The sequence below is a fragment of the Mustela erminea genome, chromosome 21 (genome assembly GCF_009829155.1).
Source record: "Mustela erminea isolate mMusErm1 chromosome 21, mMusErm1.Pri, whole genome shotgun sequence".
Taxonomy (NCBI): Eukaryota; Metazoa; Chordata; class Mammalia; order Carnivora; family Mustelidae; genus Mustela; species Mustela erminea.
In genome coordinates, this window is record NC_045634.1 from 23,237,126 (window position 1) to 23,253,589 (window position 16,464).

The window sequence follows — 16,464 nt, forward strand, 5'->3', positions numbered from 1 at the left end:
AGAAGACCATAGTGTTCAGATCTCAGCTTCCAGATGAGTGTAAACTAGGAAACTGACCAACTAAAGACATTCTTTACAGCCTGGTTGGGTGAGCAGGCATTGGAGTGTGTATCTGAGATTAAAAGTATGAGCATGTGGGGTGCCTAGGTGGCTCAGATGATTAAGCGTTTGCCTTCGGCTCAGGTCATGATCTCTGGGTCCTGGGATCGAGCCCCATGTTGGGTTTCCAGCTCAGCAGGGAGCCTGCTTCTCCCTCTCCCTCTGCCTATCTCCCTGCTTGGGCTCTCTCTGCCTCTAACCAAAAAATAAAAAAATTTAAAAAGTATGAGCATGTGAATGAACAAAGGTGGTTGGAGTGAACCCCAAAACTGAGCGAGGCTGTGCCGGGAGAATTTGTTCCAGCTGGGCACTCCCTGGGGGTGTGGATCCTGTAGCCGGTTGACCGCTGGAACACAGGCATGAACTCCCCAGGAGTCAACACAAAGAGTTCATCTAACCTATTGAGAGACAACACAGAACTGTTTATGAATTACGGCAGACTATTGGGAAATCGTTGCAAGTCAAAAGGATTAAAAAAGGCAGCTTGAAACTCAACTTTTCTAAGCAAGAAACAGTGACTCTATGAGAAGACAAGGGTACCCAGAGTTTTTTCTGCCCACCGTGAAAATGTGTGCGTAATACCCGAACAATTACGTTTTTGCATCTGAATAAGTTCAAGTACCTATCAGAGTCAAATCCATAAATCACTAGGCTGTTTCAGATACAATGTATGTGAGCATGTCCCCATGGAACTTGGAATAATTCCCTCCCATATAACTATTTACACATGTGTATAGGTAGATAGTTGATAGATAGATAGATAGATAAATAGATAGATAGGTGTAATTGAATACGGGTTGAAAAGCCAGACTGGGAATGAATTGTGAGGACCATGCCTTCCTGGCTAAGGAGCTGGGGGTTTCTCTTTAGACAACAGAAAATTACTGGCATGGCTTTCAGATGAGAACTTTATGGACTAAGCTTCAGTCTGCTTTCTGGAAGCTAAGGGTGAGTTATAAACCGTCAACTAGGAAAGCCCTCTGTAAGGCCAGATGGTCCTGTTCCAGTACCAGCATGGCTGTTCCTGTACGATGGCTCCAGGGAGTGGGGAATCCCGAACCCAGGACAAGGCACAAGGGATGTAGCAGCTTAGCTGTGGTGTCCTCGAAGGGCTATCCGTGACATCAATGTGGCAATGCTGGGACAGAACGAAGCTCTGGACGTCCTTCCCTGACCTCTCAGGGCTCTCCTCCAGTGGATCCCTCTACGTCCAGTAGAAGAAAAGAAAACAGATTTTTGGAAAGACTAAAACTCAAGTTCAGGTTGTAGCAAGCAGTACGCCTAAGGATAACCAGCATTTCTACGACACGAGATGGGAGAAGGATGGTTAGACTCTTAATAGAATTCATGAACTGTCTCTTTGTGGGGCCTGCTTTGATTTAGGGAGTCACTCTTTATCCACACAGAGGGAAATGGTCAGAGATACACAGTCACAACCAGACTACTTGAATTTTCTAAATACAATGTTCTGGAGTTGAGTATATCAATACTAAGGGGATCTCTTGTATCTTTGATGCATTAGGCAGCCCGCAGCATGGTTTCAAATACATCTTTAGAATCTCTTATTACTGCTTTGTGATCTTCAGAGCTGAAGCTCTTGCCTCCTGCTCCCATTTGACGACGGGCAAACTGAGGCTTTAAGAGCTTCTGTGAATCGCCTGGGAACTCACGGCGAGAGAGCTGCAGAGCTCTGATTCAAATGTCAACCCGCTGATCCTCCCCAGCCAGTGTTCTACGCTCCCTGCCACATAAAAAAGAGTCTTGATGTTGATTCTGCATTAGGAAAGTTCCTTTCTAGTAGCTCATTCTGCTTCTCAGACCTTGAGATGCTGCTGAACTCCCACAGGATGTGATCAAGGGCCGAGCCACGACCAGGCTTCTCTGGACAAAGGTTTTGGTCAAGGAGCCACGCCGCCCCACTCACATGTTCCTATTTGCTCAGAGAGGATCGTATGACAGGGTCATCTTTGTTCCACTCCATGCTTCCGTGTTCGTTTATGGGCAGAGAAAACTGTGTGTGGGATTTGCAAAGTCTAGCAGATCGTGTCCCTGTTTCATCACAGGCAGTTTCTTTTTAACCCATTGGTGTATCTGTTCTTTACAACTTGAGTGAGTTTGAAAGCTAGTGAGGGTGCAGACGAGTCCACGCTGGTGTTTCTAATAGAGGAAGATACTCTGATAATGTCACCATACTAGCTCCTTTACGGATTGAGGAAAGTAGTGCTTTCAAGGAGAGAGAGAGGAAGGGAGCTTGATTTTCACTTGGGAGGAGCCTTGAATTATTTATCTTAGCATCTCACCCCCGTGCTTCACCCAGCATCCAGAAAGGACTGCCGCTAGATGAAACTCAGTATGCTATTATCTGCGTGAATGACGGAGGACCCCAGGGACTGGTCTGCTCATTGCCTGCATTTCATGTTTCCATTTCTATTCATGGTTCAGGATTTTAAATAGCTTTGAATAATCACTTTGGATTGAAATTAGAGACGCCAATCCAAAGAAAGCCGTGCAATGGGGTCTCCATTGAACCAGCTCCGGAGAAAGTGTAAGAATACTTATATTTAGAAACAGAGCTATTAATAGCTTCATTTTCTTCCAAGGCTCCTCTTTTCAAAGAAGAAGAGGGTGCCAGATATTCTCAGCCTCTGGTCCCCTCTTTAGGGTTTTGGCACCTCATAGGTGGCTTGGCCTTCAAGAGGACAACAGTAGTCTTACAGGTGTGGCGTTGCGCGAAGGAGCCTGCGGGATGGACGGAGGACACTAGTGCTCCGGAATCCTGACTCCCCAACGGGAACCTCTCCAGAGTGGCACTTCCTAAAGTATAATCTGAAATGTGACAAAGTCTGCCCTTGATCTCTCACCACTTTGGTTTTCTCACCCATAAAACATGGAGAATGAGAACTAATACAGGGATTTGAGGATTAAATGAGATAATACTTGGGCTGAGCTGCCAGGAACTCTCAGTTCCCTTTGCTGTCTCCCCTCTTTCATTCTCAATGGTCAGAAGATACAACAGATCCTTGAGTTCCTGTAACATCTTTCTTCCCACGCTCTTTTCTACCTATTTATCACCTTTGCTTTAAAGTCCCATTCAAGTCCCACCTCCTCTCTGAAACATCTCTGCTCGCCTTGTAGACTCCTAAGGTTTCTTAAAGCAGAGTGGTCCTGGCTGAGCCAACATTCAGAACAGACATGTGGGGCTCCTATGTGTCTTTAGGCGAGTTGCTTTGCATGGAAGGAAGACCCAGAAAGGGGATCCTTGAGTTGAAAGCTTTAGGTCCCAAGACACCTGTGGAGGGTGGGCAGAAGAAAGAGATGGGACCAATAGTGTGTGTGGGTGGGGGGCGCAATCTGGCCCCTTTGTAAAGGGGAAGACTCCTGCCCACCTCCTTATTTCTGCTGGGAACCAGTCTGGCCCTTCCATAGTGAGGGATGAGGAATGCAGCTTTTGGGGGCAGCATTGGGAAGGCAGATTTGGGGACACAGCAACACAGGTTCTGGGCAGGCAGCCTTGCCCCAGTGGAGACCAGGCTGATGCCCAGCAGAGCCCCGTGGGAGAAGAGCAAGCCCAGAACTGTTCATAGAATGAAAGGCATCCCCAGAAGGCCCTGAGAAAGACCTGGGGAGAATTTTGAGAGTGTTTTACATAGACGAAAGGGATGACGAGACAGCTGAATTTATGACCTCATTCCTACTCACCAGCTGATTATGGTTCTAAGTAATGCAGACCGCCCCATTGCCTAACACCAACTTACCACGTAGCGGACAGATCCTGTCCCGGGAGGTGGGTGCTTCCTGTTCATCAGGATTGGCCTAATACAGCGTTTTGTGTCTGGAACGCCTTCGCCTTCCAGACTTTGAGCTACGGACTATTGCTTGAGATTCAAAGTAGAAAGAGAGAAGAGAACAATTTCCTCTTTCCTGGGACTTCGTCATTATCAACAGATTCCGTTCAGTGATTCTATCCTGCAAACCCACCCCCCACGGTCAAGGCCACGTTCTTTCTCTCCTTCCCAAGATATTTAATGATCGAAAGGGACTTCTGCCCAAACGGGCTGATTTAGAATTGTGCTAAGAAACACCACATGGCTCTGTTGCATTGAAGAGAGGGTTTGAACTTGTCTCTGTCTAACGAAACAGCTGGAACTAAGGTGATAGCTGGGATTGAGGATAATATTCATCTCAGCCATATTTGCTCTTGGCTCTTTTGAGAATTGACACTTTCTTGAGTTATTAAGCCATTACTGCTAGCATATAAGGTAAAGGGCCCCAAATTCACAGAAACTCTAAAATATGATTTGAATATATTTTATCTTTTATTTTATCTCATTTTATATTTGGAAAGATGTCCAAGTGCCAAAGTCATCATGTTCTGAGTGAACTTGAAGGTTGTCCAGCCGCCTTCCTGAGGTCCGTGCTGGCCAAGGAGTCAGCCAGGAAGTCTGGCTGAGCCTTTGGGTTAATATCTGTCATTGAACAGCCTTCGCGGATGGTTTGGAGAGCTCTCATTCTGGCCACAGAGAATGGGCTGTGTTCACTCCACAGTGGTGGGATCTGTCCCCAGGATGGATGGCTGCGTGACAAGTGTCCATCCACCTCCAGATCCCTAGCAAATGGCTGGCAGGGCCCTTCCTTTCCACAAGCACGGGAGAGGCAGTTCCTTCCTTCTCTCTCCCAAGGTGGTTACTAGTGCCTTTCCACAACCCCGAGCTAGCCCAACTCTTCTCCAAGTCTCATACATACTAACGACGGAGAGGAGGCTAGAGCCGTGGGGAAGGTACCCATTCCCTGTGGTGTTGTCACCTTCTGTTACCCAGGTGCACAGCCTGGCTTTCATTCAACACCCCATGTTCCTGGCACATGAAGAACCTTAGTGTGGTCTGCTGGGGCGAGCTGGCTTCCTGCTTGTGTCACTGCTGTGCTGGCAATGTATTTCCGCTGCCCGAGAGGCAGCCGATGCCCCCTGGCTGAGGCTTGAGACGTCCTTTTGTTCCTCACCCCTTGGCCCTGGAAACAGTTGTCTTCTGACAGGCTTATCATATGCACAGCGTGTTCCCATCACTCTGGAGCTCCTGCCAGAGAAAGAAGAGTGACCTGTCCTTTCCTGGTCTTCCTCTCTCCAGGACCCCTGTGAGAAGCTCGCGGGGACAATCAATAAATATTTGCTGAGTGAATTGGATAGATGGAACGGCTTCTGGATCACTTAGCCACTTACAAAAATTCTTCAGGTGGCGGGGAGCCTGACGGACAGAACCACACGCCTAGAAACCTTTATTTGTCGCCCCAGTGCAGTGGATGACCCCATGGTTGGATGGGCTGGAACCATATGGCACAGCGCCGCGGGCTCAGGGCCTGTCGGGGAAGTTGGCAGGTGACGTTTCTTTTCAACAGTTGCCGGGTGCTAGTCCCTGAACGAGGCACATAATCTGCGTTATTTCCCCTCATCTGTACAGCTGCCTTCTTGGGAGGAAAGATTGCCGTGCTTTCCTGGTGAGGGAACCAAGGCTCAGAGAGAGGAAGTCACCCGCTTGAGGTCATGCGGGTAGGGAAAGGCAGAGGCCAAGTTAGGAGTTACTGCCAAGCTTCGGCTGCTCCCATCATCCCACAGCTGGGGGCTACCGTGTTCAGGGTGACATCCGGGTGAACCAGCCCCTTCCAGGACGCCTCACTCTGGACTCTTCAAAAAAGATGCAGTAAGCCTTAGATTTACATAGCCCTTGACCATTTAGAGAATGATTTTACCCCCACTGTTTCATGTGCCCCTTATAGTAGTTAGTCTGAGGAGCTCCATGTCACCAATGAGAAATTGAGGTATGAAGAGACTAGGTTTGATGTAGCACTCAGGGTATGTGATCATGAACCTAGAGCTCTTTCCACTAGGTTTCAGAGAAAACAAAGGATTTTTATAACGTACAGCTGACCCTTGAGCAAGGCAGGTTTGAACTGCATGGGTCCCTTCCTATGCAGATTTTAAAAAATAAGTATATTGGGAAAAGCGGGCAAGGTTTGAGATGATTTGAAAAATCTCTAGTTGAACTGTGTGGCTTAGAAATCCTGAAAATATTTAAGAAAAAGTTAGGTATTGTTTTAAGAAACATCACCGTTTATTTGTTGCATTTGGAGCATACACCACATCCCACAGCCTTGTTGGCCATTGTTCCCAGCTAGCCTTGTCCCTGGGCCTTAGCGGGGGCCATCCCGCCATTCTATGAGGCCATGTGTTCCTAGACGAAGGGCAACTGATCAGCCTAGGAATCCTCGGAGCACGAGCACGTGTCTTTTCCCATGAAATAACCTTCTTTGATAGAAGCAATACTGTGTAGGATACGATGAAAAAGGCCCAAAGTCCACAGAGAATACTGAGGAAGTCCCTAGAAGCACTGGAGGCAGGGAAGACAAATCCATGTCTCGAACAAGCATCTATTACAGTGAGCACAAATTCTGTTCAGCAACCCAACAAGTAAACTCCCTATGTTGTTTCTCTACTCCTAAACACGGAACATAAAAAAGTTGCTGATTACAGCTATGGAAGCCCAAGATGGCCATGCGTAGAGTTTAGCTTGGGAGAAGCACTGTCTCAGTGGGTCCTTGAATGATGCACTGATAATTCTGTTCCTGTCCTCAGCCATTCCTTTCCCCACCTCACTTTTGTTTTTCGAACCATCATCCCTTTTCCCAAACTCCCAGCTCAGCCCTTTCCTTCTCATTCTCAGAAGATGACCTTTCTTCCTTCTTCAGGAAAGACGCTGAAGCTCTTAGACCAGAATGCCCACATATCAAGTTACCCTGGGCTGCTTGTCTTCAAGATTCAAAGTAGAAGGTTAAAAATCGCACCCAAATTCTTAATTCCCCTCTCTTTCACGGTCCTGCTCTGTCAACTCTCCCCTAGGGGATTGTCACCCTTTCCACATTCATAAGCTTTTGACTCCCATATTGTTAATTTGCTCAGATTTCAGCCACCTTAAGCAATGCCAGCACCCGGCTGGGGAACCTCCCTTGATCCTGCATGGTCTTCTAATAAGGTCTCCTTCCTTCTGGGGAAAGCTTTTCGAAAGAAGCGTCTAGAGCCATGTCTGTCTTCTCACTTCCTTCTCACTCTTCAGCCTCCAGAAGTAGGTTCTGGATTCCTCTCTACTCTGAAACTGCTCAGGTCATATACTTCAGTCCTACAATGTAGTAGCCAAACTCAATGGCACTGGCATCTTTATCTCATTTGCTATCTCTGTGGTGGCCGACAGTGTGGACTTCCCCCCTCTCTCTCCTCCCATGACTTCAGTGACTCCTTAGCCACCTGGTTTCCCTCTTGTTTCTTTCCTTCCATGTAGCTTCTCTTCTACCTACCTACCTCTTAACTGTGTTCTTCGGGAATGCCCCCCCAGTGCTTTTCTCTTCTTCCTCCATTCACTCCAGAGCTGTTGTTCTGTTTTTGTTTTTGTTTTTTTGAACTGTCCCCACATGTCAATGATTCTGAAGTCTATGCTTTTGGCACTGACTTCATTCATGAAGCTCAGATCCATGTATACAATTATCTACATGGGCACCACCCCTACCAAGGCTCAAACCAAAGTCATCTCCCTTAACTCTGCTTCCTACCTGACCAAGGACCAGCCATGTTGGCAGAGAAAGCAAAGCACAGGCTGGAGGACAATGGCTCAAAGACACAGATGTGAGGACACGGAATGAAGAAGAATTTAAGACAGGGAGGCCACTGTGGAGTGCGAGGATGTGGGAGAAGGGCGGAGAACTCATGCCTACAGCAGTGCTTGTTGACTTAATGGACTGAAGGGACAGTAGCCAGGAGGTCATGTGCAGTATGAGGTGGAGAATGTCTTGGGGGGTGGAGATGGGGCTGGCACTGTGCGGTGCTGAGAGGTAACCACATGAGTATATATATGAGTAACCAACTCCGAGCTTCTGATAGGATTTGATGGTGGAAACACTGAAGAGATGTTAGCCCCTATTTGCTGGAACTTTTTAAGAGGGACCAGGCCAATGGAAAGACCTTTGAAACTCAGCAGATGCTTCAGTTGCTTTCTGTAGGAGAGCCTTGAATCTCCACTGGGTAGGTATGGGGCTGATGGAGGGCAGGCAGCACAGCCCCTGAATTTCTTGCAACTCCTTTAGTGCTGAATAACGTGCTAGGCACATGGCAGGTCCTCGATAAATAGTATGTGGAAAGGGCTGACACACCTAACACCTGCTTTCTATCATCTCTGTTCTTTTCTCTGAGCCAATAACATTTACCATCAGAATTGGGGAATGGATGGGAGTGGGGATTTGGTGAGAAGGAGAGAAAAGAAGAGAAAATACACTATTGCGTGCTGGAGAATTTCTCTTTGGTAAACTTGATGGAGGGATCTGGATTCTTTTGGGAAAACATTAAAAAAATGGGAACGCACACATATTCCAGTGTCTTATTTACCGTGCTAGCTTCGTACAATAGACAAAACCATCATCGAAAATTCCAGCACCTCCACCTGGTGTCAGGTTCTCAGCCCGTGATTGTGGGAACGAAGTTGACCATATTCAGAGAAGTTCCTGCCTCTCAAATCACCTTGTTGTCACCATTTGAAAGGTGCATCTGCCTCCACAGAGCCCAGACGGCTTTTGCCCCTACATGAACAGCACAGAATTTATTCTGCTCATTCCCTGTTACTACATTGGCTTCAGTCAATCACCCTTTATCACAGCCCACTCTTGGCCTGCCCAAAGCAATCTGCATAACTCTGTTAAAGGTGAGATGGTTTTCTGATTTCTATCTCTAAATTGTGAAAGGAGAGTTGGCATTAAGGAGCCTTACACCCTTCCTCTAAATGTGTGCTAAATGCCTAGCAAGGTGAGAAGTGATTTCATCTTATAAATTATGGGGCAATGGACTTCAACAATCAGACTTGTGGGAGAAGGGCATAAAATGAGCTGCAAGTTAGTTGTTTAGCTAAGAGTCAACTTCTCTCTTATCTCCTCTGTAGCCTGTTTCCTTCCTCCAGACATGACTCCTGGTGAGCCATCCGTGCTTCTGTCCCCCTGCCTGACCGTGGCTGGGCTGCCTCTGGGGAACCATGGTAATGGCACTGCAGCAGGCCCAGCATGCCTGGCCCCAGAATTCTAGGCTGCTCGGGGTCCTCAAGGCCTTCCAACTCTGCTGGGATGGGGCAGCCTTAAATGGAACCCAAATGGAATCCTGTCCCAGGACAGCTGCCCTATGACACAATCCAAGTCTTAATCCTGCCCAGGTCAGAGGTTAAGAAGAACTTGGGGGGAATAAAAACATCCTGCTAATGGCTGTTAATTCGTACCTTCTTTACCTCGGTTGCTACCTATGAAATCTCTCCAGTTCAGGTCTGCCTGTGTTTTCTTGAAAGCCCTAATAAGTGCCAGACACTAGGCAAAGAGCTAGGGATACCCAGTCTCAGGTTTTCAAGGAAAGAAAGCGGAATGGTACCTAAGAAATCATGACACTATAGATGGATAGCCAGTACCATTATAAGACAGGTAAACGAGAGGGCCCTTTTGGCCTGAGGTCCCTAAGCAGGTACCACAGCAGCAGTGGCGTTTAAGGATAAATAGGATTTTCTTGAGCAAAAAACGTGGGGGTGTCATTATTTATGTAGGGCAAGAGAGAGTGGGGTGGGGGAGGCGAAGGGGGAGAGGGAGTGGGAGAGAATCCCAAACAGGCTCTACACTCAGTGTGGAGCCTGACTCGGGGCTCGATCTCGTGACCCTGAGATCAGGACCTGAGCCAAAAGCAGGAGTCAGATGCTCAGCCGACTGAGCCACCCGGGGTGACCCAAGATGTATGGGAGGGGAGGGGAGTGTCATTTAAACAAAGGCAGTAACAGAACAAAGGGTCTGTGCTCAAGGAGTTTGCAGACTGTAGCAGGACACACACACACACACGCACATGCACGCACGCACGCACACATGCACACATTCACACAGACATGCTTATTATTCTATAAAGCAGAAAATGACCCTCAGCTCGGGGTCAGCTTTTACAGAGGGCTGCGTCCTGGCCCAGGACGTGTAATGCCTGTCATCTAAAGCAGGAGGATGACGATTCCAAGTGACGCACTGGTGCCCGGAAGGCTGAATGTGACTCGCCCACCGAGAGGAGGGCGCCGAGGCTGTGAGGACAGAGGGGTGGGGGGCAGCTTAATGTTTTCATTTGGAGAAGAAACTCTCCTTGGGTAGGATGCTATAGGATAAGTAAGACTTCAGACGTCAGAGAAGGGAAAGGACAACCCCTCTTCCTCCCATGCTTGCCAGGGACCATTCAATCCCTTGGAGTCTGTCCCTTGTACTCAAGGGAGCACAGATCTGAACATCCCTTTACCAAAGGAGAGAGAGTGGGGGACCAAAGGAGACACACCAAGAAGTGTGTCCTCTCCCACCACAACAGCTCCCTTCTTCCCAACTTCGTGAGGTCTGCCCTGCTCTCCTTCCCACCTGCGCTCCTACCCATCCAACCTTGGCACGTTGTCTGAGCTGCTCACATTCGTTACAAGTCTCTGAAATGGCAGGAAGACACAAAATTCCAATCATAAGCAGGGACTCTGGAGTAAAACTGATGAGCAATGCCTTCTAGGTAACACCCACACACCTCCCGAAGAGCGGGACCCTTCAATGGAAGGAGAAATTAATGGTGTAAGGAAATCGACGCAGTCCCTGCAGCTTCTGGTTTGGGATCAGACCAGAGTTGTCAAGCACCAAATGTTTATTGTGTATCATGGATACACAAAGGACAACTTCCCTCCAGGAGCTTATGAGTAGGATCAAGGCGAAGATGTTAAGTAAATAAAAATGTAATAGTAAGCTAAGTATAAGTATGTATACTTACTATAAGTAAGTGTAAGCAAGTGTAAGCTGATACTGTAGAAGAAATGCTTGTATCCCCCTCAAATTCTTATGCTGGAACCCACCCCCCCCAGTGTGATGGTATTTACAGTGGGGGTTTGGGAAGGTGATTAAGTCATGACGGTGGAGTCCTCCAGAATTCAATTAGTGTCCTTATCAAAGAGACCCAAAGAGCTCCCTGCCCTTCTCCATGTGAGGACACATTGAGAAGACCACCATCTATGCACCAGGAAGCGGGCTTTCAACCAGACTCGGAATCTCCTGGTTCCTTAATCGTGAGCTTAACCCCCAGCGGTGTGAGAAATAAGTTTCTGTTGTTTATAAGTTACTCAGTCGATGGTATTTTTAAAATAGCAGCCCAAACGAATGAGGACAACAGATATCTTACAAGGTGATGTATGATTAAGTGTCCGAGGTGTGGGAGATTCTCCTCTCAAGTGGAGGAAGGGAAGATTCTAGATTACATGATTTCCTTAGACCCTGTTTCTAGATCCGTCATTGTATGACTCTGACCATAAGTGCTTTGAGGGCAGAGTTTTATCATCCACACTGGTTTTCTTCTCTCCCTCTGATTGTATTAACATCAGAAAATAACCCCAAAAAACCCACAATAATTATGTGGAATTAAAGATTAGTTATCTGCAATACTGGCTATGTTATAATATATTTGTATCTTACAATGCAGGACACATGTGGAGGATATTGACAAGTGAATTTATGGAGTATATTAAAACTTCTTTACTTACAAACAGGTTAAGTTCTTAAGGTCATTTAAAAAAAATCTTATTATGGAAAGAATGCTTACCAAACTTTTAAAAAAGATTTTAATTATTTATTTGACAGACAGAGATCACAAGTAGGCAGAGAGGCAGGCAGAGAGAGAGAGAGAGGAGGAATCAGGCTCCCCACTGAGCAGACAGCCCGATGTGGGGCTCGATCCCAGGACCATGGGAACATAACCAGAGCTGAAGGCAGAGGCTTTAATCCACTGAGCCACCCAGGCACCCCTGCTTACCAAATTTTTAAGTGTATAATGTTATACAGCAGAATTCTAGAACTTATTTATCTCCCTCAGCTGAAACTTTGTGCCCCCTGATTAGCAACCCCATTTCCCCTTCCCCTGCAGCCCCTGAAAACCTCTAGTCAGTTCACTTTAAGGCCAGTCTTAAACCTAGTTGTTTACTAGCTCAGAGTGTCTCCAAACAAGCAACATGGGACATTTTTCTCACCATTCTCAATATTCTTACTTCTATATTTGTTTCAATGGGGATTCTGTCTTATCTTATTGGGACCTTCAACACAGGTAATATTTCCACTTATGTCAGATATGATGGGGTTAATACCACTTGCAAAATCCCTAAAAAGCAATCAGCCTTCCACTCTCCACTCACAGAGGTCAAGTGGAAGCTTGGTCTTGAGCAACACCTGGCTTGGTCTTGATAAGAAGCAACACCAGGCTTTCCCAATGTCTGTAACTTTGTATATGAGGCTCAAAGGGGAGGCGGGGAGACTCAGTCCTAGGACTCACTTATAGGTATTAAGAATGCTTTCGGAGCTCAGGAATTAAGATCTTGCCTCCTTAGATGCAGAGAAAGAGGAACCCTCCTACACTGTTGGTTGTTCCTGGTGCAGGCACTCTGGAAAATAGTACAGAGGTTCCTCAAAAAGTTCCCTGTGACCCAGCAATGGCACTATTGGGTATTTACCTTAAAGATACAAATGTCATGATCCAAAGGGGCACAAGCACCTGAATGTTTATAGCAGCAATGTCTACAATAGCTAAACTATGAACCTAGAAGTCCATCAACAGATGAATGGATAAAGAAGATGTGGTATATATATATGTGTGTGTGTGTTTATATACGTACAGTAGAATACTATGCAGCCATCAAAAATGAAATCTTGCCATTTGCAACAATGTGGATGGAACTTGAGGGTATTATGTTGAGCGAAATAAGTCAATCAGAAAAATACAATGATCATATGCTTTCTCTGATATGAGGAATTTGAAAGGCAGGGTGGGGGGTCGTGGGGAAAAGGGAGGGAAAAAAATGAAACAAGATGGGACAGAGGAGGGAGACAAACTGTAAGTGACTCTTAATCTCAGGGAACAAACTGTGGGTTGCTGGGGGGCTGGGAGGGGGGGATGGGGTGGCTGGGTGATGGACACTAGGGAGGGTATGTGCTTTGGTGAGTGCTGTGAATTTTGTCAGTCTGATGATTCACAGACCCGTACCCCTGAAACAATACATTATGTTGATAATAATAATAATAAAAACACCTTGCCTCCTTAGGCCTTCAAACCCAGCAATTTTGGGGGCCTTCCTCCCTTTCAATACTTACAGCTTCACCAGCAATGCTTATCTGGGGTTCAGTAGGACTAAGGTCTCTCCTCGTTAATCCTAAGAAGCCACAGCCTCCTGGGTCACCCCAACATCCTCTAATCACCTTAAGTTCTATACACCTGCTGTTCTATCCCCATCACTTTCCCATCCTAACTCCTGAACCTTTCCTGTCATGGTTCTGCTGCTTGCTCCATCAGCAAAATCGTGCCTATCTTTCCTTCTCTTTGCCTGAATCTCCCCTGAAGACAGTGCATGTCTTCATGGGAGACCACCCCTGCCCCCCTGCCAAGGCATGACGATGATTCTCTAGTAGTCTTTGTACCACTGGGCCTGGAGGAAAGCTGTGTGCTCTCCATGAACCTTACTGCCTCGTAAGGTCCATTCCCCACCCTCCCTCACCCAGACCTGACCAGAGCAGACTATACCACTCATTACCACACCCCTTTGCATACCTGCTCTCCATGCACCCCACATCTGCTCCTGGGCAACCCAATATGGCTGCAGAAGCCCTCAGCCCCACTGGCCTCAAGGTGAAGTCCTCAGGGTGGCCTTCCATGCTATTGGGGAGACAGACTGCAACACATCCGGATCCGTGCACTCTTCTAGAATCCTAAACAATTAGCTGATGATTTCTCTTTCCTCCTCAAACCCTCCTGTTCCATCTCCCTCTCAACTGATGACCTTGCTTCTATTTCCAGAGAAAACGGAAGTAGTCTGAAGAGATGACGGCTGACGCCACCGCCCCATCCAGCTCCTCCCACATCTGCCCCCATGTCCCCTGTGGGTCCACCTGCCACAAATGGGCTCTGTGCTCCCAACTGAGGACAACCCCTTACTGTGTGGACTAGCTCTTATGTTCCCTTGAGGTCTCAAGATCATTATTCTAGAACGTTCCTCCCTCTCATATCACCATTTTTCTCTCATAAAAAACTCAAGTCCTCTTTTAACCACACGTCTCTCAGCAGCCATTACCCCACTTTTTGCCCCACTCCATAGCAAAATTCCCTGGAAGAAGTGTTTCTACTTCCTGTATCCAATCTTTCCCCACCCCATTCTCTAACTCTAGATGAGCCCACTATTCGTCAGAAGGGGCGCTCACTGAGGCCACATCCCTGAGGCTGACAATGGTCAGCACTGCTCCTCACCTCAGCCCGTGCCACAGCTGATCACGCCCTCCTCCAAAGAGCAACCTCCTGATTCTGTTTCCAGAGCTCACACACTTGCCTGTCTTTGTAAGTCACCAGAAGGGGCTTCTTGCCCCCCTGTCCTCTGCAGGCTCCTCCTTCTCTTCCTGACATTGGCTCACCTCCTGTCCCTCTATCCTATCCACATTCCCTCACTTGAAGATCTTCCCAAGAATCGAAGTCGTAAATGTCATCTACGTGTCCAAGACTCCCAGTCACAGACCTTGCTCTGTGACTTTGAACGCCAAAAACCAACTGCCTTCTTGACACTTCCCCTTGGAACGTTGTGGGGCATGTTCCATACTTGAGCTCTGGATCCTTCTCTCAGGCCAACATGGCTCCAGGCTCCCTCATTTCAGCTGGTAGCAACCCAATTTTTCTGCTCACTCAGCCCCCAAAACTTCAAGTCTTTACTCAAATTATGCCTTCCCATGTGGCCTACCGTATCAATGCTTTTCAAAATTGTGTGCTATTGTCTTCTTGCTCACCCCACCCTCCTTACCCGTTCTAGTTGATGTCCACAGTCCTTACTCCTTTAACACACTATATAATTTACTTATCATATCAATTCTTTATCATCTGTCATCTTACCTCACCCCTGCCTAAATGATAACCCCCACGAGGGCAAGGACTTTTTTTCTGGGCTGTTTATTGATGAGTCCTTTGCCTGGCCTGTACCCTGTGCCCAGTGAGTGTTGGTTGAATGAATGAAAATAAGCAAATTTAGCCACAATGGCCTAAGTTAAAGGCAGAGAATGAAATAACCGTACATCATCTCTGATGTTGTCCGTCTATAGCCCACAGAGCGACGTGTTGTTGTCAGGTATGACCCTGGGTCCATGAGAGTTTGAATGTTGAAGTTTCTAAGTAAGGAAGCTTCTCTGATTCCTTTAGGTAAAGCTGAATTAATTCATCTTCAAATTCAGGGATAAAGGGAGGGCTTAGCTCTCTTCCTTTTTGTCCTTGGAAAATAACACATGATCTGTGTTGTAAGCCTTGGGACCCTCTCAGACATTCATGAGACTCTCACTGTATATGGGCTATGTGTTCATCGCTGAGCACCGGGCTATGTGTTCATTGCTCTACTGGTAGCCGAGGGGCAAGTGGTGCCAGTTGTTACCTCCCTCCCTGTCCTCTCCCACGTATGGACGTCCTGGCTATTATGATCGTCTCTGAGAAGCGGGGAGAGCTCTGCCTCAGTCGCACAGGCTGGGAAGGGGAGCAACAAGAAGGAGCCTGTTCGCCGCCTCCCACACGTGTTGTTTACGGACTGTTTCAGGCGGAGCTTGGAGCCAGTCACTGAACCCGTTCGGGGGGCTCTGAACGTGTGACCCCTGGAGGACCTCTGATAAATGATTTACCTCCGTCTGTGACTCTCTCAGCCACTCCTCCACGTCTGGCAGTGGTGACAGATGGGCATAAGTCACTCAAGTAGGTGGCCTGGTGAGACGAACCCACAGAATTCTTTTTTTTTTTTTTTTAAGATTTTATTTATTTATTTGACAGAGATCACAAGTAGGCAGAGAGACAGGCGGGGGGGGGGGGGGGAAGCAGACTCCCCACTGAGCAAAGAGCCCGATGCGGGGCTCGATCCCAGGACCCTGAGATCATGACCTGAGCCAAAGGCAGGCGCCCCATGAACCCACAGAATTATTTAGGTTAGATCACAATTACCCTCTTGGTAAAATCCAGAACGCACAAAGTCAGGCTTTGGAGGGGCAAGATAATCAACTGATATTGCCAGCACTACCCACCATGGACAGGAAGTTGGGTGTTGGGCACCCCCAGACCTAAGGGTTCCTGCTTGGCTGGAGAGCCAGACAGCCAGTACTGAGACAAACGAGCCGCTAAGGGGAGAGGTATCCGCAGAGGCATAGACAATGGGACCAAGCAAAGAAAGTGGGGAGCTGGGTGGGGTGGCACAGAGAGAGACTAGACACTTGGCCCGTTACTGCCTATTCTCTGACCGCAAAGCTTCTCCA

General features: G+C 47.5%; 1 protein-coding gene across 1 annotated transcript in view; it reads right to left on the reverse strand.

Moving 5' to 3' along the window:
- LOC116582050 overlaps positions 1 to 16,464 on the reverse strand; it is a 389,316-nt gene that overhangs the window by 720 nt on the left and 372,132 nt on the right. The window contains exons 5-6 of the mRNA XM_032329414.1: positions 1,110 to 1,303; positions 362 to 497 (exon numbers count right to left, since the gene is read on the reverse strand). Of these exons, the coding sequence (XP_032185305.1) occupies positions 362 to 497; positions 1,110 to 1,303 (330 nt within the window). The remainder of the gene's footprint in view (positions 1 to 361; positions 498 to 1,109; positions 1,304 to 16,464) is intronic.